Genomic DNA, 25,577 nt, shown 5'->3' on the forward strand with positions numbered 1-25,577 from the left:
TCTTTCCCTGATTAGTATACTCTTGTTCATACTTCATGAGCTAAAAATGTGTATTGACTCCTTTAGGAAGCCTTCTTTGACATCTCCTCAGCTGTTGTTGTTTCTGACTCTTTGTGACTTCATGGACTGCAGCACACCAGGCTTCCCTGTCCTTTAGTCTCTCCCGGAGTTTGCTCAAATTCATGTACACTGAGTCAGTGATGCTATCTAATTATCTCATCCTCTGCTACCTCCTTCTCCTTTTGCCTTCAGTCTTTCCCAGCATCAGGGTCTTTTCCAGTGAGTCAGCTCTTTGTATCAGGTGGCCAAAGTACAGGAGCTTCAGCTTCAGCATAAATCCTTCCAATGAGTATTAAGGGTTGATTTCCCTTACGATTGACTAGTTTGATCTCCTTGCTATCCAAGGGACTCTCAAGAATCTTCTCCAGGACCACAATTTAAAAGCCTCAATTCTTCAGCCTTCTTTATGGTCCAACTCTCAAATCCATACGTGACTACTGGAAAAACCATAGCTTTGACCATATGGACCTTTGTAGGCAAGATGATGTCTCTGCTTTTTAATACACTGTCTAGGTTGGTCATAACTTTCCTTCCAAGGAGCAAGCATCTTTTAATTTCATGTCTGCAGTCACCATCCACAGTGATTTTGAAGCCCAAGAAAATAAAACCTGTCATTGCTTCCACTTTTCCCCCTTTCATTTGCCATGAAGTGAGGCAAATCAATCTCTCACCTGTGTTTCCACACCACACTGTCCCATTTTCACTGCACTTACTTTGTTGCTTTTAATATTTATATATCTTATTATCAAGCCAGTGAGTATGCCCTGCATCTATGTATTGGCCTGTCTATATAAAACTTTCAAATCCTTGGTTTCTTGGACTCTACTTGCAAATCTCCTATGATGAACAGCACATACCTTCATTAGGTCTCATTTGACTTTCTACTAGTCAACTGAAGGGTGCAATATTTTGAGTCACTAGATTTATATATCTAGTTTTGATAATTTCAAAGCAATTTTACTATTCTTAGGATGTTACTAGAACTCCTCTAGAATTGAAGCCTCATTTAAAAAAAAAAAAAAACTCGGTAATTACTAATAGAAGTTATTCTGTATTCCAGGTGATGCAACTGTGACAATAGCTCACAGATATACCCCCAAAGAGCAACTGAAGATCCATACTCTGTTGGCAGATGTTATCATAGTTGCTGCAGGTAAGTCTTTAGTGCCTGTTTTTTGTTGAAATGTCACATCAGCAGACTAATTCCTTCCCTGGTTGCTGACATGTCTGTAAGAATAGCTTCTTGGAAGAATTAGGTATATGTACAACTAACTTCCATTCTGTCTTTTGGTAGTCATGATACTGGTCCATTATGCCTGTGTTAGCATTTGTTACTTCATTATGGGAAAGCAAAACAGTCTTTGGAATGACAGATTAAGCACAAGAATGAACGTGTACTTTGACAATTACTTTGACCGGTGTAATTAGTTCCAAACATGAATAAGTTAAGAGGAGACTGGTAGGAAATGCTGTTGAAAAGGTAGTCAGGGCTAGCTCATGTAGGATCTTGTAAACCCTCCAGGGACTTTCATATAAGCCAAAGATGGCTGTGAGCAAAAGATTGATATGGTTTGGTTTATGTTTTTAAAATATTACTTATATTGTGTCAAGGAGAATTGATTCTAGAACAGTAAGAGTAGAAACAGAGAGAATAGTTATTGCACTTCTATTTAATGAATCTCAATTTTCCCTTAATTTGTTTTATATTCAAACATACAAAGAATTCTACCCTTCACTTCTAACTTTACTCTTGCCACATAGTATTTCTGCATTACAGATGACTGTGACTCTTCTTGTTTTATCCGAGGCTTGAATGGTGGCATTTTTCACTTTGTTTATCAATTAGATGTTACTGATAATTTCTAGACTTTACAGTTAAATTGTTGAATATTTTCAAACTACAAAGGGAGGGTAAAAGTTCCAGAAAAAATTGAGTTTGATGAAGAGAATGATAATAGTTTAAGTTAGTTTCAATCAAGTTTAACTGACATTTAAATAATATAGACCCTTCTCTGGAACTCAGAATATATATGTGATGATTCCAGGTGGAGTAATTTGCCTCTTTGTAGAGTAAAAATAGAAATATTACACTTTCATGAAGTCACCAGTAAACTGGTAAAGCTAATCACATTTCTCGTTTTTCTGAAAAACTATATTCAAGAGATATCAAATGCAAATTTTTGAACTGAGTTGACATAAATAAGACATCAGATGTTTAAAGAGGCAATAAAAGTTTTTATGCCATAGGTCAACATTAAGTAAAAAGCTGTGCAGCAGCTGATATATTAGCAGAGACAAACACTGACTCCTTTTTAGAAATACTAGGATTCACACACCAGTCTCAGGATTTGGTGAACAGAGAGAAATTAGAGTGATCTTCCTGGTTTATCTCTAACTTTAGACAGAATGAAATTTACATTATCTTTAAAAGGTGCTGTTGGCTCCAGTATTACCAACTTGTAAAGACTGTTTCACCATTGACCTCATTTCCCATTTATCAATTATGACATTAAATGTGTATTTTCTTCTAGTGGAGTAACATCCCTCAGTGTTCATTCAGTTCATGTTTGATTTTTTTTTTGATAAAAAATGACAAATGTGTGATCAAAATCCTCTTTTCAGAACCACTGACATTCTTCGTGACTAAATCAAAGCTTATGTCACAAGTATACATTCTTGAGTTCCTCTATGGACTCACCATATGCTCCTTTGTAAAGGCTTAAATCAGCACTTTGTAAAAGGCAGAGGAACAAGAGATAAAATTGCCAACATCCGTTAGATCATAGAAAAAGCAAGAGAGTTCCAGAAAAACAACTTCTGCTTCATTTACTATGCTAAAGCCTTTGACTGTGTGAATCACAACAAACTGTGGAAAATTCTTCAAGAGATGGGAATACCAGACCACCTTGCCTATCTCCCAAGAAACCTGTATTCAGGTCGAGAAACAACAGACAGAACCAGACATGGAACAACTGACTGGTTCCAAACTGGGTAAGGAGTACATCAAGGCTGTATGTTGTCACCCTGCTTGTTTAACTTCTGTATAGAGTACATCATGTGAAGTGCTGAGCTGGATGAAGCACAAGCTGAAATCAAGATTGCTGGGAGATATATTAATAACCTCAGATATGTGATGACACCACCCTTGTGGCAGGGTGAACTAAAAAGCTTTTTGATGAAGGAGAAAGAAGAGAGTGAAAAAGTTCGCTTAAAACTCAACATTCAGAAAACGAAGATCATGGCATCCCATCCCATCAGTTCATGGCAAATAGATGGGAAAGCAATGGAAACAGTGAGAGAATTTATTTTGGGGGATCCAAAATCACTGCAGATGGTGTCTGCAGCCATGAAATTAAAATATGCCTGCTTCTTGAAAGAAAAGCTAACAAAGCTAGACAACATATTAAAAACCAGAGACATTACTTTGCCGACAAAAGTCCATCTAGTCAAAGCTATGTTTTTTCCAGTAGTCATGTATGGATGTGAGAGTTGGACTATAAAGAAGGCTGAGCACCTAAGAATTGATGCTTTCAAACTGTGGTGTTGGAGAAGACTCTTGAGAGTCCCTTGGACTGCAAGGAGATCAAACCAGTCAATCCTAAAGGAAATCAATCCTGAATGTTCATTGGAAGGAATGATGCTGAAGCTGAAGCTACAGTACTTTGGCCACCTGATGGGAAGAGCTGACTCATTTGAAAAGGCCCTGATGCTGGGAAAGATTGAGGGCAGGAAGAGAAGGGGACGACAGAGGACGAGATGGTTGGATGGCATCACCAACTCAATGGACATGAGTTTGAGCAAGCTCCAGGAGATGGTGAAGGACAGGGAATCCTGGTGTGCTGCAGTCTGTGGGGTCGCAAAGAGTCTGAACAAAAACAGCAAATCAGCACTGAATACAAGGGGTTAAAAATAAGACAGGAAAAAGACAAAGGAAAATAAGAGAAGAATTGATGCTAAGGAGGAGCCAAGCCTATATAAAATGAACAAGTGAAAGTGTTAGTCCATCAGTCATGTCTGACTCTTTTCAACTGCTTGAACCGTAGCCTGTCAGGCTCCTCTGTCCGTGGAATTCTCTAGGCAAGAATACTGGAGTGGGTAGCCATTCCTTTCTCCAGAGGATCTTCCCCACCAAGGGATCTAACCCAGGTCTCTTGCATTGCAGGCTAATTCTTCACCCTCTGATCCACCAAGCCAGGAGGTACTCAGGCCCCTAGCTAGGCCACTGTGGAGACTCCATAAGCAGTAGCCACCCTGCTCAGGATAGCTTCTTACCACCAGAGGGCGCCAGTCAGGTGTGCAGCTACTGCAAACAGCTAGTTGGACACACTCCATCCTTATCCTGAGGGAGAAGACATTTTGAATGAAAGCAATGCAATCATGTCTTACTCCTGCCTTGTATTATAGTTCTAATGCCTCCAACTATTAATAGATACTAAAGTATTCTGAAAGCTGGAAGAGTGACCTATACAAAGCCCTCCTGTCATCCCCAAGAAATAAATATTTGGATAATGGGAAATTTCAGGGAAGAAAATTGAGAATTATAAGAAATAACTAAAGATTGCTACATTTCCACTCCCTTAATAAACACCTGGAGAATTTAAGGGTAAAATATGTAGATACTGATAAATGATGGTAAAGTATAAATTAATGTAAAAAAGGAATTCCATAGAACCAGACGATAAGAAAGAAATATTTCTAAAATGACCACATCATCATGTGTGGGGAATAAACAAATACAATTAGCAGTGGGTATTAAAGAAGGAGATAGTGATCTAATAGCAGAGTTGCTGGAACAGGGAGGGCTAGATCGTTATCATAATGAAGATGTCAGCATAAATGGAAGCAGTTGCATCTAAAAGTCAGGAACAGTAGAAGGAGGAGCATGGTGTAATGTATCAGAAAGTTTAATAATGTTTGAGAAATGACAGTACAGAATGTAAGGATGAAATCTCAGAATGGGCTTGAACAAGAAAAAGGTAAAAAAGGAAATCATTTTGTGAAGATCCTGGGACATGAATAAAATTAGCTTATATTAACTTCACCCCTCCAGTTTCTCAAATTCCCATAGGTTTAACTATGCATCCCTTACATTTTAAATATCTACTTTCAAAAATCAAGAATTGGACTAATTTAGAAGCTGAGATTTGAAAATCAGATCGTCAGACTGCTTCCCAAGTAGCCCTAGTGGTAAAGAACCCACCTGCCAATGCAGGAGACATAATGACACAAAGGTTCAATCCCTGGATTGGGAAGATTCCCTGGAAAAGGGGATGGCTATAGCAAGAAGAGATAAGAAAGCCTTCTTCAGTGATCAATGCAAAGAAATAGAGGAAAACAACAGAATGGAAAAGACTAGAGATCTCTTCAAGAAAATTAGAGACACCAAGGGAACATTTCATGCAAAGATGGGCTCGATAAAGGACAGAAATTGTATGGACCTAAGAGAAGCAGAAGATATTAAGAAGAGGTGGCAAGAATACACAGAAGAAATGTACAAAAAGGATCTTCATGACCCGGATAATCACGATGGTGTGATCACTCATCTAGAACCAGACATCTTGGAATGTGAAGACAAGTGGGCCTTAGGAAGCATCACTACGAACAAAACTAGTGGAGGTGATGGAATTCCAGTGGAGCTCTTTCAAATCCTGAAAGATGATGCTGTGAAAGTGCTGCATTCAATATGCCAGCAAATTTGGAAAACTCAGCAGTAGCCACAGGACTGGAAAAGGTCAGTTTTCATTCCAATCCCAAAGAAAGGCAATGCCAAAGAATGCTCAAACTATTGCACAATTGCACTCATCTCACACGCTAGTAAAGTGATGCTCAAAATTCTCCAAGCCAGGCTTCAGCAATACGTGAACCGTGAACTTCCTGATGTTCAAGCTGGTTTTAGAAAAGGCAGAGGAACCAGAGATCAAATTGCCAACATCCGCTGGATCATGGAAAAAGCAAGAGAGTTCCAGAAAATCATCTATTTCTGCTTTATTGACTATGCCAAAGCCTTTGACTGTGTGGATCACAATAAACTGTAGAAAATTCTGAAAGAGTTGGGAATACAGACCACCTGACCTGCCTCTTGAGAAATCTGTATGCAGGCCAGGAAGCAACAGTTAGAACTGGACATGGAACAACAGACTGGTTCCAAATAGGAAAAGGAGTACATCAAGGCTGTATACTGTCACCCTGCTTATTTAACTTCTGTGCAGAGTACATCATGAGAAACGCTGGACTGGAAGAAACACAAGCTGGAATCAAGATTGCCGGGAGAAATATCAATAACCTCAGATATGCAGATGACACCACCCTTATGGCAGAAAGTGAAGAGGAGCTAAAAAGCCTCTTGATGAAAGTGAAAGAGGAGAGTGAAAAAGTTGGCTTAAAGCTCAACATTCAGAAAACGAAGATCATGGCATCCGGTCCCATCACTTCATGGGAAATAGAAACAGTGGAAACAGTGTCAGACTTTATTTTTTGGGGCTCCAAAATCACTGCAGATGGTGATTGCAGCCATGAAATTAAAAGACGCTTACTCCTTGGAAGAAAAGTAATGACCAACCTAGATAGCATATTCAAAAGCAGAGACATTACTTTGCTGACTAAGGTCTGTCTAGTCAAGGCTATGGTTTTTCCAGTAGTCATGTATGGATGAGAGAGTTGGACTGTGAAGAAGGCTGAGCACCGAAGAATTGATGCTTTTGAAGTGTGGTGTTGGAGAAGACTCTTGAGAGTCCCTTGGACTTCAAGGAGATCCAACCAGTCCATTCTGAAGGAGATCAGTCCTTGGATTTCTTTGGAAGGAATGATGCTAAAGCTGAAACTCCAGTACTTTGGCCACCTCATGCAAAGAGTTGACTCATTGGAAAAGACTTTGATGCTGGGGGCAGGATAAGAAGGGGACGACCGAGGATGGGATGGCTGGATGGCATCACTGACTCAATGGACGTGAATCTGAGTGAACTCTGGGAGTTGGTGGTGGACAGGGAGGCCTGGCGTGCTGCAATTCATGGGGTCGCAAAGAGTTGGACACGACTGAGCGACTGAACTGAACTGAACCCACTCCACTATTCTTGCCTGGAGAATTCCATGGACAGAGGAGCCTTGTGGGCTACAATCCATGGGGTCGCAAAGGGTCGGGACACGATTGAGTGACTAACACACAGAAGCTCAAATCTGAAAATCAAGATTGCCAAACTGTATTTAGAAATAAGAAGTTCGAGTCTCTATAGCTACCGCTGAGTTCACAGAAAGCATGAGTCTGTTTCTAGGGTATTTTCCTGTACTGTGCTTACAGCACTTAACACCTATGTGTGGTTGTCGGTCACCTTCACTAGACTAGAGCAGGGACAGGGCTGGATTTTGTTGTTGTTGGCTGTTTTTCTAGCCAAGTGCTTAGAACAGCATCTGACCCATAATGGTACTCAGTCAATGTGTACTGTGATTCATCTTGAGATTACAGTTGGAGCAAGGATTTCTTCAAATTGATATAAACTTATCTGATAAATATGTAAGAATACTTTTATAAGGATGAAATTGTTAGTGTAAGATATTGGTTGATTTGCTAAAAGACAACATTATTTTTATGACTACTAAACTTCCTACTTTGTAATTGTAAATTGATAAAGCCATAAAAGTGAAAGATATGTTTATAAAAAATCAGTTCATGTCACTAGGTGAATGAATGGATTGATTTTAAAGATTAAAAAATGATTAAGATCAAAACTTAGAGCAGGATGAAGAAAATAAAGAGACTATTATAGACATCTAAAATATAGTAAGAAAAGAGAAAGATAAGGGGGAGGGATAAATTAAAAGGTTGGGATTAACATGGCTCAGTGGGTAAAGAAACTGCCTGCAATGCAGGAGACATAGGAGATGCAGCTTTGACCCCTGGATCAGGAAGATCCTCTGGAGGAGCAAATGGCAACCCACTCCAGTATTCTTGCCTCGAGAATCCCATGGACAGAGGAGCCTGGCAGGCTGCAGTCCACAGGGTCACACAAAGAGTTAGACACAACTGAGTTACCAAGCACACACACTCTGTGTAAAATAGATAATCAACCAGGACTTACTGTAAAGCACAAGGAACTCTACTCAATACTCTGTAATAACCTATATGGAAAAAGAATCTGAAAAAGAATAGATATATGTATATGCATAACTGAATCACCTTGCTGTACACCTGAAACTAACACAACATTGTAAATCAACTATACTCCAATATAAAACAAATTTTAAAAATAAAAATATAATTAGAGTATTAGTTGAATGAAAAGAAGTAGTTTAGGGGAAGGCTAAATTGGCTTTGTATAAGATAATGATAAAATAGGGGAAAGTAGCCAGATTAAGGAACCAATTTTAAGAATATGGATAAAGCCTTTGGCTCACCCACATCTCATGCTTACAGGAAACTGGGGGATGTCTTTAGTTTGTAAAAGTTGTAGGAATCTTGATTATCCAGACAAGATAGGCAATGTTTTTCCCAGACATTGTCCAAAGGACCCTCCACCCATCTGAGTAAACTCTGTGGAATTAGCTTCATTCAGAAGATGAGCTGCTGAGTCAATGCCACTAGCATATTAACTTCTGGTTGCAGAGTGTCATAGCCGGTGAAAGCTGGTGTTTTGTCCACTAAGCTCTCTCCGCCAGCGTGATGAATGAACCTTCACGGTCATAACTGAAGCGTCTCTATTGCAACACTTTTAATGATGGACACTGTAATATAAAGCAGGATAAATGGGCAGTTCAGTAATTTGAAATATTCATACTTACTTGTCATAAAATGCAAGCTGACCAACTAACTTCTTTCCACTGCTTCTCCCATCATATTATCAAGTTTTAGACACACTCCCATTACACAACATCCTAGGCTCAGAGCTTTCCCTCTGGTAGGTTTCCTCCACCTTGAAGCCAGGTTAGTAAATTTCAGGATGGCAGGAAGTTCCAAGGGGTGGGGCATGGAAATACTCTACTCGACCATCTGAAGTTCATGCAACTCGGGAGTGGAGCTTGCTCACTCACAGTCCTGGGTGCTTCCTGAATGGATGCTCACCCATTTCACGGTCTCACTGAAGCTACTGTTCTTCTTGTATCCTATTTCTGATTCTTTATCTTGTCCTCTTTGGCCTCTGTTTCTCCATTTAGAATTACTTTCTGCTTTCCTAAATTTGTCATTTATCTCAAAATTTTTTCAGTTATTTTCAGTGGTATAGAGTAGTGTAAAAAGCACAGGCCTTGGGAATTTCCTGGTGGTCCAGTGGTTAGAAATCCATGCTCTCATTGCCGAGGGCCCTTTGTTCAATCACTAGTTGGAATTATTACTTTGTTATGTTTTTATGGCATGTCTTTAAACATTTTATATCATGAAATATTTAAAATATTCTTTTAAAATATAGCAAAAGAACAATGTTGCAAGCATCAATCAAGTTTGTCATATCTAAATGTTGTTGTGTTTTCAATTTCTACATGCTGTACGTTTCTGCAACTTACTTTGTTCTGGTTAACATTATGCTTTGGAGATTTGCCCATATAAATACATGCAGCACTAGTTGTATAATACTCAGTTGACTGAGTATCCATTTTCTGTTGATGGATATGTATGTTATTTCCAATTTACTGCGGTTGTAAAAAGTGCTGTAGTGCTGTACAGAAATAAATCTGTACATATTTCCTCAGGCTCATTCTTCCTTTCAACAGATATTAATTTTGCCCTCCATCAGGTGCTAGAAAACAAAGATACATAAATTATAGATTCAGTTCTTAGGAAATTCAGAGCCTAGCAGAGGAGAAAGATGTGCAAATTAGTATAATGCAGTTTGCTGATACAGTATTAGAAGTATTTGTAGATGTGTTTATGTCTGGTTATCTATCAAAGAGAGAAACAGAAAGACAGACAGTAGAGAGATAGAGAGACAAAGACCAAGAGGGACAGAGACACAGAGACAAAGATAGGGAAAAACAGAGAAAGAGAGACAGAGACAGACAGACAGACAGACAGAGAGACAGAGGATGTGTCATTGAGGAGGAGTGACAGCTATGTTCACTGACCCTGAAGGTGAAATGATTGAGTGGAGTCCCATCCCACAGAGTGAAGAGAAATTCCCTGGGAAGAATCACAGGGAAGGGGCCTTCTGGAAGCTTAAAACTGTAAAATACTGTGTGTGTGTGCATGTGTGTGTGCATGTGCGTGTGCTTGGTTTCTCAGTCTTGGCAGGTTCTTTGTGACTCCAAGGATTGTAGCCCACTTGGCTCCTCTGCCCATTGAACCTTGCAAGCAAGAATTCTTGAATGGGGTGCTATTTTCTACTCCAGTAAAACACTGTGCATGTATCAAAAAATGTTCAGGTCAGCTCAGTCGCTCAGTCGTGTCCAGCTCTTTGCGATCCCATGGACTAGAGCACACCAGGCCTCCCTGTCCATCACAACTCCCGTAGCTCACAAACCCATGTCCATCAAGTCGGTGATGCCATCTGACCATCTCATCCTCTGTTGTCCCTGTCTCCTCCTGCCTTCAGTCTTTTCCAGCATCAGGGTCTTTTCAAATGAATCAGTTCTTCGCATCAGGTGACCAAAGTATTGGAGTTTCAGCTTCAGCATCAATCCTTCCAATGAATATTCAGGACTGATTTCTTGACTGATTTCTTGTAACTCTTTCAAAATGATGCTTCTTTGTGAGTGGTGAAAGATGAAACAGCATTCCGAAAGAGCCAGACAGCAAGATAAATGAAGAGATTTGGATTTTATCATGTCAGTTATGGATTAAACTTTATTTATTTTTGTAACATACCACTTCACTTTTAATGTAAGAAACTTACAAAAACATGCTTACATTTTCCCCTTCCATCTTCTGTGCTACTATTGTACATTTTACTCATGTATAGTAGTAAACCCCATGATACATTGCTGTTATATTTGCTAAATACTCAATTATATTTACAATAAATTTTAATGAGAAAAATATTTCATAAATATGCATGTATTTCTCATTTCTCATATCATTTTCTCCTAACCGGAAGAACTTCCTTTATTATTTCTTTTTAACTTTTTGTTTTCTGTTGTAGTATAGGTGATTAACAATGTTGTCATAGTTTCAGGTACACAGCAAAGTGATTCAGTTATACATATACATGTATGTAGTCAGATTCTTTTTCCATATAGGTTATTACAGAGTATTGAGTAGAGTTCCTTGTGCTATACAGCAAGTCCTGGTTGATTATCTACTTTACATATAGTGTGTGTTCTTAATCACTCAGTTGTGTCTGACTCTTTGTGACCCCATGGACTGCAGCCTGCCAGGCTCCTCTCTCCATGGGATTCTCGAGGCAAGAATATTGAAGTGGGTTGCCATTTCCTCCTGCAGGGGATCTTCCCCACCAAGCGGTCAAACCTGTGTCTCCTGCATTCTTTCCCCATTTAGATTGTTAAATAATATTGAACAGAGTCCCCTGTGCTATACGGTAGGTCCTTGTGAATTATCCATTTTAAATATAGTAGTGTGTGCATGTCAATTCTAAACTCCCTGATTCAGATGGAGAAAGACAAATATTTCATGATATCACTTAAATGCAGAATCAAAAAAAAAGAAGATATAAATGCACTTATTTACAAAACAGACTCACACACTTAAAGAACAAACTTATTGTTACCAGGGGTGAAGGGTTGGAGAAAGGGTAAACTTTAAATAGGTGTAAGCATTGGAATAACATGATGATATTTAAATTTTTGAAGGGTTACTCTGGTAGCCCATGGGCAGGGATGCAGCTGGGAGTAGCATTGATGTGGTTCTAAACTAATATAATAGTTGAAAATCAGACAGAGAAAGAAAAAGTAAACTAGTCTTTCTGGCTTTGGATCCTGGGCATATGGTGTTACTATTAACAAGGGAGAGCATGCAGAAAGGAAGCAAGATTTGTGTGGAGAAGTGAGAGGGTGAGAGGTGATGATGAATCTTATTTGAACTTGTTGAGTTTGAAACATTCACAGTATATTGAGGTGGAGAAATCCATAGAGGCCTGAGATATGAGGATTTGGGGTTAGGAAGAGAACTCTAATCTGGACTGACAGGTTTGGAAGTCATTAGCATCAATGGTACTAGACGTAAGTTTGTTTAGACAAAACAAGTATTTATATAATCAATTCCATTTTCTTCCTCTTTTATTATTTTGTTACACTTCAAAATTCACAATGTGATGTTTAAAAGGAGTTTTTTAAATAAAGACATTCCATATCATTCCGTGTTAGCCTGATGTATTTAAATTTTACATATTAACAATATTAAGGCATATTTTATGCTTTACACAAGTGTTATCAAACAACTTTTTTATAGCAAAGTTGTGTGGATTGCATAGTTACATCACACCCATATAGTAGAGACAAAATTATACTCTAAAAACAGAATGATTATCTTAAATTCATAAATGTTGAATCTTCCACATATATACTTAAAAACCATTAATAAATGTTTCTCACAGCTTATATTTTCTGTTCATGCTTGTGTTTCTGGTATGTTCACAGTAAATTTGTCATAATTATTCTTTATCATTCAGTGCATTTGATTTCCATTATATAGTTTGGTTAAGTTTCCCAGTTGACCTGCTTTTTCCAGTCTTAATTCTCACAGCCTGTTTTATTGTCAAATAATTTTTTTCATCAGAGAAAGTCTTTCAGTACCTAAATTTCTCATGCTTATTTATTGGTTAAATGCTTTGTAAAAATAGGAACAAATGGTTTTCTCAGTACTTTATGGTCTGATTATCTGTTTTCCGAGCCTGATCTGCTTAATTTTTACTTGAATAATCTATTGGCTTAAATTCATTCTTTTTTTTTAAATCTAGGATCTGAAATGAAAGTTCTACATATTTTAAATATACTCTGTAGTTTTTCCTATCCATTTAGGCTATTTTTCTGTTCATCCGGTATATTTTTTCTATTTATAATTCTACTCCTATGGTGTCCATTCAACTCTGGAGGGTCTGATTAAGGCAGACATGGTCATGACATTTATAACCATGGGAGTAACTATTAAAAGTCCTTTATCCCTCTGTTGGGCTTCCCTGGTAGCTCAGTGGTAAATAATCTACTTATCAATGCCAGTGCAGGAGACATGGATTCGATCCCTGGGTTGGGAAGATCCCCTGGAATAGGAAATGGCAACCCATTCCAGTATTCTACCTGGGAAATCACATGGATAGAGGAATCTGACTGGCTACAGTCCATGGGGTTGCAAATAGTCAGACACAACTTAGTGACTAAACAACAAACAACCAACAGCAAATTCCTCTCTTAGCAAAGTATTGCCTCTGCATTAAAAGACAATAGATTCTAGGGTGTCTAATCCATACGTAATAAAGAATGGTGCCTAAAGCCATGATATTTTCCTTGTGTATCAGTAGATAATTTAAAATCTACTCTACAGCTTCTGTGCCATTTTGAATATGGTCCTTGAATATTGTGACTTACTTCGACAACTGACTCCAGTAAGCTGACTCTGGACTACAGAGGAGGTATAAGGCAATTTTTAAAACCATGCCTTCAATGGACTTATCTCTTTCTAGTTTATTAATTGTTTAGTAGGCCTAACTTTCTATGAGGCTGTATCAAGTCATTGTTTATAGTTGTTGAAAAAAAATCTGCCTAACAACACTCATATAAGGCATAAAAGAGGCCTTAATATTATGTAAAATTTAAATACATGATACTAACATAGGATGACAGTGGGTGCCTTTATTTAAAGTAGAAAAGTCTCTTTCAAGCATCACATTGAAAATTTTGAAGTGTAACAAAATAATAAAAGAGCAGAAGGAGAATGGAAATACAGAGGACCTAGATGAGATGTGTGATGAGTGAAAAACAGTATGAATTACAAGTGGGACAGTACTGACGTTATTCATACCATCTTGTGATCTCCAGTAGCCGGGACCATGTCTTATTTATCTTTGTATTTCTTGTACCTCGTGAAGAACCTTCCTTTGGGAACTAGAAAACTCACTGTTAAATGAATACATTTCCTTCTTTAAAAGTCAGGTGCTTATCTTTGGTTTAAGGGTTTTTCCCCTAAAACTTGAAGAGAGCTTTCATCAGGGCAGATGATCTCTTCAGGATCCATTCAGACTCTGATTCTTCTTCAGACCTTGTTTGGGGCTGTTCCACTTCACAGAGCCTTAATATGGCATTGCATCAGCACCGCTGACTCAGAGCTTACACCTGCAGAATTCAAAGGTAAGATAGGGAGGAGGCCGAGAAACATCTGAGAAATGATGACTGTCTTCAATGAAAGAATGAGAAAATGCTATCTCTTTGCTCTCTATTGTGGGTAGAAGTATGAGCCCTTCTTTGGTGAAGTCATCATTCCTGTGGTGTATTCAGATTTGCGGTACTGCTGAATATTTATCCCAAATTTATGGTCACTGGCAGAAAGTGAAATGATGTCAATAGATCTGTAGTCAGTCATTAGTTGTGGCCTTGCAATAACACCATGTATCTAATTAAAATACAAGAAACCAAAAAAAATTTTTTTTAATTCAGGGATGAAGTATCACATATCAACACTTGTGTAATAATCTGTACAGAGGTGGTGACTGAAGAGGAGGCTATGGAGAACCTGACTGTGCACCTAGCTACCTGTTTGAGGTGTGGCTTTGGTTCTAAAGGAGAGCGATGGGGAGGAAGAAGTCACTGTGCAGCCACACATCTCCTCAGGCAGCTTTCTGTGTAATTCCTTTCTTCTCACCCATTTATATAGTCAGAGAAGTGTTTCCAGCCCTGTCTCCTCATCTTTCACCTAAGTGCATTTCCTCCCAAATTTATTTCTGATTTGATTAATTAATAATTGCTTATTTTAGAATGATTTACCTTTGTTACAAAACTTGAAGATTAATGAGTGCTATGTATGAGTGTGGGCTTTATGACTGTGGATGGAACAGATATAAATGTCATAGTTCTTCCCTGAGTGTGCAGATTGCAGACAGTCTTCTCTTAGTATATTACTAATGTGTGTGCTTTAAATCAAGATAGTAACATCAGGGATTGCATATTGCATTGGAAAAAAAGGGCAGGTACATTTCAATCATGTTTCTGTTGTATGTATTTCGTAATTCATACTTACACTTATTTTAAAGATAAGTAGGAATATACCTTGTCTTTGACATACATACATACACATGCAAACGAAAGGACATGTAATATACATCTTTGACAAGATAGTTAGGACAGTCCTAAAAATAATGTGATACGTCATATCAGAATGAATGAGAAGCCCTCCTTATATACTGAGTATCATACATTCTTTTAGGTCACTAAGATATCACCCCAAATTTACTTCTTCTTGAATTAAAAAAAAAAAGTGCTTGAAGGACTTCCCCCCTCCTCTACTTTATGATACATTTTCTGATTTTTTTTACTGGAAACTCTGCAAAGGAGTACTTGAATGTCTCAAAAAGAACTGACAAGATGGCATTAATAATTATAGTGGGCACTAGAGGAGATAGTAAACTTGAGTACATTTCTCCAAATACAAATAATTAGACTTTAAAACTTGTTATAGATACAAGCTTGTGAACAGATAAGGTCTCAAAATACTACATCCAGGAGTTTAAAGAAAACTGTAAGGAGGTTTTCAGAGAAATATTCAAGGACATCCATCACAGATTTATTGATGACAGCAAAAAGTTTGAAGCCGCCTAAGTATCACCCTCCTGATTTAACTTATATGCAGAGTATATCATGAGAAATGCTGGACTGGAAGAAACACAAGCTGGAATCAAGATTGCCGGGAGAAATATCAATAACCTCAGATATGCAGATGACACCACCCTTATGGCAGAAAGTGAAGAGGAGCTAAAAAGCCTCTTGATGAAAGTGAAAGAGGAGAGTGAAAAAGTTGGCTTAAAGCTCAACATTCAGAAAAAACGAAGATCATGGCATCCAGTCCCATCACTTCATGGGAAATAGATGGGGAAACAGTGTCAGACTTTATTTTTTGGGGCTCCAAAATCACTGCAGATGGTGATTGCAGCCATGAAATTAAAAGACGCTTACTCCTTGGAAGAAAAGTAATGACCAACCTAGATAGTGTATTCAAAAGCAGAGACATTACTTTGCCGACTAAGGTCCATCTAGTCAAGGCTATGGTTTTTCCAGTAGTCATGTATGGATGTGAGAGTTGGACTGTGAAGAAGGCTGAGCGCCGAAGAATTGATGTGTTTGAACTGTGGTGTTGGAGAAGACTCTTGAGAGTTCCTTGGACTGCAAGGAGATCCAACCAGTCCATTCTGAAGGAGATCAACCCTCTGATTTCTTTGGAAGGAATGATGCTAAAGCTGAAACTCCAGTACTTTGGCCACCTCATGAGAAGTGTTGACTCATTGGAAAAGACTGTGATGCTGGGAGGGATTAGGGGCAGGAGGAGAAGGGGACGACCGAGGATGAGGTGGCTGGATGGCATCACTGACTCGATGGACTTGAATCTGTTAACTCCGGGAGTTGGTGATGGACAGGGAGGCCTGGCGATGCTGCGATTCATGGGGTCACAAAAAGTTGGACACGACTGAGCGACTGAACTGAACTGAACTGAACTGAAACATCCAATAATTCAGTAATATTTAATAAATGATGGTATAGCTATAAGAAGGAATTCCTATTACCAGTTATATTTTGAAAACTAATTATATTATTTATAGACAGGACCTAATGTCTATATAGATTTCTATACAGAAATCTAAATAGAACCCCACAACACACACATATGAAAAACTTCAACTTGAGAAGAGTTGTTACCTCATGCTAATGGCTAATAAGTAAAACATAGATATTGATTCTTTATCTTTCTCTGAATTCTCCAAATAAATTCTTCAAGATGTACTGATTTCACAATTATAAAATAAAATAAAAAACATTAAGGTGATCCATTCCCCATCTGTGGCAAGATTCTGCCTGAAGTTTATGTTGTCTTCTGGGGCTGATAACCTTTTTATATAAACGAGCATGGGAGTGCACTGTTCATTGCAGCGCTAATTACAATAGCTAAGACTATTGGAAGCAACCTAGATATCCACTAGCAGGTGAATGGATAAGGAAGTTGAGATACATATACACAATGGAATATTAATTAACTATAAAAAGGAACACATTTGAGTTAGTTCTGAAGAGGTGGATGAACTTAGGGCCTATTATACAGAGTGAAGTAAGTCAAAAAGAGAAAGACAAATACAGTATATTAACACATATTTATGGAATTTAGAAAGATGGAACCAACAATTCTATATGCAGGGCAGCAAAGGAGACACAGGTGTAAAGAACAGACTTTTGAACTCAGTGGGAGAATGAGAGGGTGATTTGAGAGAATAGCACTGAAATATATGTATTACTATATGTAAGATAGATGACCAGTGCAAGATCAATGAATGAAGCAGGGCATCCAAAGCCAGTGTTCTGGGACAACCTAGAGGGATAGGGTAGGGAAGGAGATGGGAGAAGGGTTCAGGATTGGGGGTACCCTATGTATACCTATGGCCAATTCATGTTGATGTATAGCAAAAGCCATCACAATATTATAAAGTAATTATCCTCCAATTCAAATAAATAAACTTTAAAAATTAAAAAAAAGAGCATGGAGTGGTGTAAAGCTGAAATGGCCTGTCCCCTGCAAAGTACCAAACATGTTAATTAAATGACTCTTCTTGAAAGAGGAAGAAATGAAAAGACAAGTGAATTAAATGGATAAATCATATGAGATATAAATTATATCTTCATAAAGCTTATAAAAACCAATGGGAAACTGAAAAATGCAGGGATGCTGAAATTGAGGGCAGTTTTTGCTTTTAAATCGGTTATCAAATATTCAGAAAAAAAATTTAGTGTTTTGTTTTGCTTGTTTGTCTTTTTTCACGTGAAATTGCTTTATTTAAAATGATTTCCAACTCCTGCATCCTGATAAACTCAGTTCTTGGTCATTAAGCAATGAACCCTTTTGATGTTAGGCCACATGAAATGTAACATGATTACATTAGTAAAACTGAAATGCTCAGCAAAGTATTTTATTTAAAAAGTATAACTGCCAAAAGAAGATGGAATGGGATGGGGAGGGAGGTGGGAGAGGGGTTTAGGATGGGGAACACATGTACACCCATGGCTGATTCATGTCAATGTATGGCAAAAACCACTACAATATTGTAAACTAATTAGCCTCCAATTAAAATTAAAAAAAAAAAAGAAGATGGAATTTGAAAGTATTTCTACCCAATCGCTGAGAATTGTATTATCAGTAATATCCTGAGTTAAAGTTCCCAGAACTACAATCTGTCTGTACCAGCATTTCAAATGAAGCAAACAGCATTCTATTACCACACATAAGATAGAACAATCAGTCATTATAAATAAGTTGATTCAAGTCTATGGAATATTATCAGAATTACAGCCAAGACGGGGACTCCAGATCAAGCCAGTGTAGTAGTCTTTGTTTTGTTGCCTCCTCATTGTATGAAAAAGTCATCTAGTTCTCAAGTAGGACCAAGAAGGAGTAGGATGAGAGTCTGAGGGAAAGAGGTAGTAGGAAGGGAAAACCTCTACTTGCTCTCATTGGAGCCCCTGATTTCTCCCTTTGCCATTCTGTCTTGAACATTCCTTGCCACTGATGCTCTATCCTTTTGTCTCAAGGCCCTAGAGCTATCCAGATGCCATTAATACTTTGTTCTTTTGTAGTCAGTCAAGGACAAATCCAGATTTTAACTGAAATAAGCTTTGTAACAAATAGAGGCACATTCATTTTTTGCCCCTGTATAAATAGTTTAGACCTTAGAGAAACCTATTTAGTTTCCAATTTATCTGACTCATCTCCAGCAGAAGCTAGTCCTTGATATTTCTGAAAAAGCATGTACAGGGACATTAAGATTTTTTTCTATATGGTTCAATAATTAGTACTTCCTCATATGTCTGAGTATCATGGACATTATCTTTTAAAATATAGTGATGTTTTTCAAACAGACTTTTTTGGCCACTTCATTTTTTAATTGAAGGATAATTGCTTTACAGAATTTTGTTGTTTTCTGTCAGACATCAACAAGAATCACCCATAGGTACATCCATGTCTCCTCCCTCCCAAAACTCCCTCCCATCTGCTTCCCCATCCCACCCCTCTAGATTGTTACAGAGCCCCTGTTTGAGTTCCCTGACTTATACAGCAAATTCCCACTGGCTGTCTATTTTATATGTGGTGTTGTAAGTGTCCATGTTACTCTCTCTGTACATCTCACCCTTGCCCTCCCCTGCTCCCTCCATGTCCATAAATCTGTTCTCTATGTCTGTGTCTCCATTGCTGCCTTACAAATAAATTCATCAGTACTCTCTTGATTGCATATAAATGTGTCAGTATATGATATTTATATTTCTCTTTCTGACTTACTTCATTCTGTATAATAGTCTCTAGGTTTGTACACCTTCAAACAGACTTTAAAGTAACCTTTAAGTGGAGTGTTTCAGTATAGAATTTTCATCATTTTATTTAAATATTGACATTCATAATATTTATCTGTGATAATACGGATTGATATTTATTGAGCGTTTCTAAAAATCATCACTTTTAAATCTCATAACACCCTTATGAAGTCAGTAAGTTTAATATCCTTATAGATACAAAAAGTTGAGGTTTAAAGTGAACTGATTTGCCCATGATCATATGATGGAATGCCTGAACCAGGACTGGGAACCCCATCTGGATCTTGATTCTTCAAAGCCCCTGATGTTGATTCTTCTAAAACCCCTGATCTTGATTCTTCATTCTGCTTTTGGCTATTGTCATAATTTTGTAAAGCAAGATGTGCTTTCATTTTCTGTGTTTATTTGCTTTATGTTAACTGCAAGTGTTATAATAACTGAAGGAGCAGGCATCATGCATGCATAAATGTTTCTCAAGAATGTATAGCTATGTTGGGTACATTCCACATTTTATTTATAGCATTTTTTAACGGAACTCAAGGGGCATATTTAAGCGAGACAAAAAACAAGCATGAGTTTAAATTTTCAAAGCTTGCAGAGTTATATCTCCAATTCTATAACTCTCTGCCAGTTCATAACATTTCACATTTGTCTATTCAAATAGCAGAAAACTTGGCATTTTCCTTGTGTGAGTATTTGTTAGATCTTCATTCCAGTTCAGCTCTTACAAGACAGCCTGCCATATGTGTCCCTTTCATAATGCGTGATGATGCTTAAGAGCACACTCTCACAGAGTGATGCTGACATTCTTTAGGAATCAGTAATCTGTTGAAAGGGGCAAAAATTATCCCTTCATCTCTGTGTCTTTTAGTCATAGACTCATATTTGTTTTAAGCAAAATATGTTCTCCAACTGGAAAAGTTTAAACTCCTGGTACATTTTTTGTGTGATTTCATGGCCAAGGAAATAATTTAGAACCCATATCAAATTTTTTAACCTATGGTTTATTCTTATATATTCCTTAAGTGTTTTCTCACCACCCAATGTCCTCATTAGGGATTTTGACCTGTAAACTCAAGATAGGAACTGGTTGGTACACTACTAATCCTAGAATAATTATGTAAGGAAAAGGCTCTCTTCCCCTCCCCTGACCAAAGAGATGAAAAACAGTGCCTCACTAATTATGCCATTGCTTTCCTAGAATCAGCTGGAGATATAGCCACATAATAATAGTAGCTACACAGGTAAAATTGAGACAATCTTGGTTTATTTATATGTGGTCCTTTAAGTCATACTTATTTTTTACCCTAAAAAAAATAACTAGGGATATACACAAAATAAATTGAATTGCTAAAATTGTCAAAAGGGGATTAACAATGATATTTATTTAAAGAAATTTAATTATACCTTGACTTTTAAAAAAAGTTTGAAGCAACTTTTAAAGACATTTTAGTTACATAGGAATAAGGTCACTTATGGTAACTTAACATCACTAAAGCTTGGTGTTGTTGTCAGTCACTAAGTCATGTCCAACACTTTGCAACCCTGTGGACTGCAGCACATCAGGCTTCCCCATCCTTCACTATCTCCCAGTTTGCTCAGATTCATGTCCATTGAGTCGGTGATGCTATCTAACCATCTCATCTTCTGCCATCCTCTTCTGTTGCCTTCAATCTTTCCCAGCATCAGGGTCTTTCCCAATGAGTTGGCTCTTCACATCAGGTGGCCAAAGTATTGGAGCTTCAGCATCAGCATCAGTCCTTCCAATGAATATTCGGGGTGTCTACTAAACATCTTAAAGTAACAGATAAATCCTCAGAATTCTGACTAGTAAACTCAGAGTATTTTGTGAGATGTTTCTCTCTTCTTGGTAGTGAGGCAGAAAAGAACTTCCTCATGTCAAAAGAATATTCATAGCCCTGCAGTGCCAGCCAAGCCAATTAGAAGACCCAAATGAAAGAAACTACTCCAATAATGTTCTCTTTCCTTTTGGAAGTTCTTTCTGCCCCACTACCAAGAAGAAATATCTCACAAAATACTCTGAGTTTATTGGTCAGAATTCTAAGGATTTATCTGTTACTTCAAGAGGTCTAGTAGGCGCTTACTGAACTTACTCACTTAACTTCCTCAAAGTAAGTTTTCAACAAGAACCTAACTCCTTTTCACCAAGTTAAAGTACACAGGGCAAAAGCCGTGGTGACTTTCCTGTTTTCCTTTGGGATTCCTTTTGCCTTTCTCCTCGTTTAATTAGCATGCCACTTTCCAAGGACTGATGCCTGAAGCTGGTCTAGCTGCATTCATCCTTTCTCCCTTCATTTGCTTGACATCTGTATTGAGTTCATACATGTTAGTGCCAGACGCTGTGTCACATGCTGGTTAGTTTCCCCCTCATGGAGCTTATAATCTACTCTAAACAAACACGTAACATGCAAATGTAATGGCAAAACTATAAACTGTGTGACAAAGTGCAGGAGCTGTGAGTACATCTGTGGAAGGAGACGTGGTTGGTACCAAGATTGGTGTAGTCACAGAAAGCCTCACAGAGGAAGTGGCTGTTTGTCTGACATATGCTGGATTTAGTAATATTAGGCAAGAAAGACTGTCACAGTTTTCTTTTATAATTTTAACTAGGCACTTCATGTATATCTGGTATATTCTTATTACTGGTTTAGAAGTCATCTTCCACACAGTACATTTGAGTTCCCTGAGGACAGGGGCTCTGTGAGCTTCCCTTACTCTCCTGAACGTCAGCCTAGCATCTCACCACACTCCTGCTGGGCTACATGGGAAGGGGGTTTATGGTAGGATAAAATGCCGTCAAGAAATTTTGAAGCTTTCTCTAATCCATTTGTGTGGATTTTGTTCATTTTTTAAAACAAGTGTTGGATTTTTGGAGGGTACTTATTTTTATTACGTAGTTTTATTTGTTTGTTTTTAATAAGTTTTTTTTTAACCTCAAAAAATTATTCCCTTGATTTCCCTGCTTTCATATCAAGCCTCTTCAGAGTTCCATGCTCTGGATGTGTTTAGCGTTTCCAAATGAATGTGAATGTGTCGTCCTTAATTTTGTTTGGTACTTGCATCACAGAGGATGTTATAATCAGCTAGTTATTCTCCCAAAACAAAGCTTGTAGGCAAGGTAACAGACCCACCCATTAAATCCCTAAGAGAACAGAGAGCTTTTTTTTTTTTTTTTTCATTCTTACAAGGTGCCCATTTTTTTCTCACTTTGGCTTGTACACTGACCGCATCTATGGTAGTGGACTCTGTAAGGTTTGGCCCAAACATCATTTACTAACACTGTTGTTATACTTTATGGAAGACCAGGTTAGAAATAACACCATTCATTCAGTTTGTTGACAGGTGTGACAGAGCAATCTTCTTGTTACTATCTGTCCCAACTGTTGTTACATGATGATTATATGTTAAGGTTGTGCCACTCTCTATTTGTTGGGGGTGGAGTCTCAAGAGTGAGATCATTCATTGTATTCATCATCACAGTCTTTCCAAAGTGACGCAACCCTTAGATCAGACAGGTGGATGGAGTGGGGAGGTCTTTACTTGGTTATAAAGATAGATCTTTCTATTGGTCTTGATGGAAATGGATCTGAGTGCCCACTGGTCTGCTGTTGTTAGTGGAAAGGAAGATAGGAGAGTAAAGACTGGTGGTGGGTACAAAAGGCACTGGAGTGAATTGTGGTGAACTTGTACTAGCCATCTGAACTAGGTTATAGCTTGATTTCAAGCAAAGATAATTTTGCAAAAGCATTGTCCTCTCTGTAAGTTTGACAGTTTCCAAAAACTTAATTTTTTTTCTCATGAGAGCAATGATGATATTAATGAATAGGATTTGTAATACTGTAAAATAATATGTGACAACATTTAGAAGATCTTTCCTCCCCACTGGTACTTCTGTCATGCCCATCCCTCCAAATCATTGGGTACATCCAGCCATAGCTTTTCCAAAAATTGAATATAATATAAAACTAGTCGTTTTTGACATTTTCAATGGAGAAACCAAGTCTCAATATTCAGGATACATCTGAACTGGAATGTTGACCAATTGGAACTGAACCAGCCTTTCTCTTAAGTGCATAGTGGGAAAAAGAATGTTTATTTGACAATATGGCAAAACATTTTTAAAATTAATAAACATAGTTATTCTAGAAAACAAGAAAGAGAAGTCTCTGTAGAATAGAATAAGGATATTCCCCTAAAAGAAAAAAAGCAATGAGGAACAAATAAAATTCATAACATTCTGAAGCTGTGAAGTCAGTCCACAGGTAGCAGAGGGTGGAGACTCAGGTGAATGCTTGGAAAAAAGAACTGACATATTTATGCCCACACAAGTTGTATACATAGCACAGGACCACATCTGCACAGTTTTAGTGAAAAGGGGTTCTGGGACAGGTGCCGCCTGTTTTCTACTCTCTTGGCTGAGCTTAGAACAGCAGTACCTCCTGCCATATAGCTTGGGGCTCCTGCAGCATGGCTTGTAGAATTATGAGTCTGGATCTGTGCCTTAGCAGAAGCAAATCTAGAAGTGGATCTGTGAAGAGTGCAGTCCTGGATTCCAGGCCTGCTCTGGGGCCAGACTTCTAACAGAGCCCATGGTGAGGCCACCACAAACATGCTATAAGAGACCAGGATGCCCTAGAGGAGATACCCATGAAAAATGACTACACAGGCACTTAACAAAGATGATAAAGGACAAATGACCAACTTGGTAAACAGAAAAGCTGATTAAAGAAAATAAGCAACTAGTACAACTAGAAAGGACTTTGAAAAAGTCATTTTGATCTTATTAGATAAGGAAGGGATTACAACCATGAGAGAAGAATGAAAGTTTAAAAAGAAGAAGATGGTGGCTCAGATGGTAAAGAATCTGCCTGCAATAATAGTAGTAATAGTAGTAGTATGTATAAAGGGAAGAGGAACTCAAAAGCCTCTTGATGAAAGTGAAAGAGGAGAGTGAAAAAGTTGGTTTAAAGCTCAACATTCAGAAAACGAAGATCATGGCACTGGTCCCATCACTTCAGGGGAAATAGATGGGGAAACAGTGGAAACAGTGTCAGACTATTTTGGGGGGCTCTAAAATCACTGCAGATGGTGAATGCAGCCATGAAATTAAAAGACACTTACTCCTTGGAAGAAAAGTTATGACCAACCTAGATAGCATATTCAAAAGCAGAGACATTACTTTGCCAACAAAGGTCCATCTAGTCAAGGCTATGGTTTTTCCAGTGGTCATGTATAGATGTGAGATTTGGACTGTGAAGAAAGCTGAGCTCTGAAGAATTGATGCTTTTAAACTGTGGTGTTGGAGAAGACTCTTGAGAGTTCCTTGGACTGCAAGGAGATCCAACCAGTCCATTCTGAAGGAGATCAGCCTGGAATTTCTTTGGAGGGAATGATGCTGAAGCTGAAGCTCCGGTACTTTGGCCACCTCATGCAAAGAGTTGACTCATTGGAAAAGACTGATGCTGGGAGGGATTGGGGGCAAGAAGAGAAGGGGACGACAGAGGATGAGATGGCTGGATGGCATCACTGACTCGATGGAGATGAGTCTGAGTGAACTCCGGGAGTTGGTGATGGACAGGGAGGCCTGGCGATTCATGGGGTCGCAAAGAGTTGGTCACGACTGAGCGACTGAACTGAACTGAACTGAACTGATGTATTGTTATTACTGTATTGAAGACCCAGAATGGATGTGGTGACTTCTATTTTGTAATTCTAGACTTTACCATCATCTCATCTATTATAATGTGACACACTTTTGTGGTGAAAGAGTTATCATTTTAATTAGTGATTAAATTCTGAAGTTGAAAAGTAATATAACAAAATGAAAAAGTTTCTAGAGAGCCTCAATAGTAGATTTGAACTGTTAGAAGAAAGAATCAGTGAGCTTGGAAACAGATCAATAAAGATTGTGCCATCTGAAAAATAGATAGTAAAAAGAATTTAAAAAGTGCAAAAAACCAGAGAAATGTGGAAAACTCTTAAGCACACTAACATATGTGTGATAGAGTTACTAGAATGAAAGGAGACAAGGAAATGATAAGAAAAAATGTTTGAAGAAATAATGGCTG

At 38.1% G+C, this 25,577-nt stretch overlaps 1 protein-coding gene across 1 annotated transcript in view; it reads left to right on the forward strand.

The window, feature by feature from the left end:
- Positions 1-25,577, forward strand: part of LOC102179276 (probable bifunctional methylenetetrahydrofolate dehydrogenase/cyclohydrolase 2) — a 125,029-nt gene that overhangs the window by 50,074 nt on the left and 49,378 nt on the right. Inside the window, exon 5 of the mRNA XM_018049583.1 lies at positions 1,121-1,213. Coding sequence (XP_017905072.1) covers positions 1,121-1,213 — 93 coding nt within the window. The remainder of the gene's footprint in view (positions 1-1,120; positions 1,214-25,577) is intronic.

The sequence above is a fragment of the Capra hircus genome, chromosome 6 (genome assembly GCF_001704415.2).
Source record: "Capra hircus breed San Clemente chromosome 6, ASM170441v1, whole genome shotgun sequence".
Taxonomy (NCBI): Eukaryota; Metazoa; Chordata; class Mammalia; order Artiodactyla; family Bovidae; genus Capra; species Capra hircus.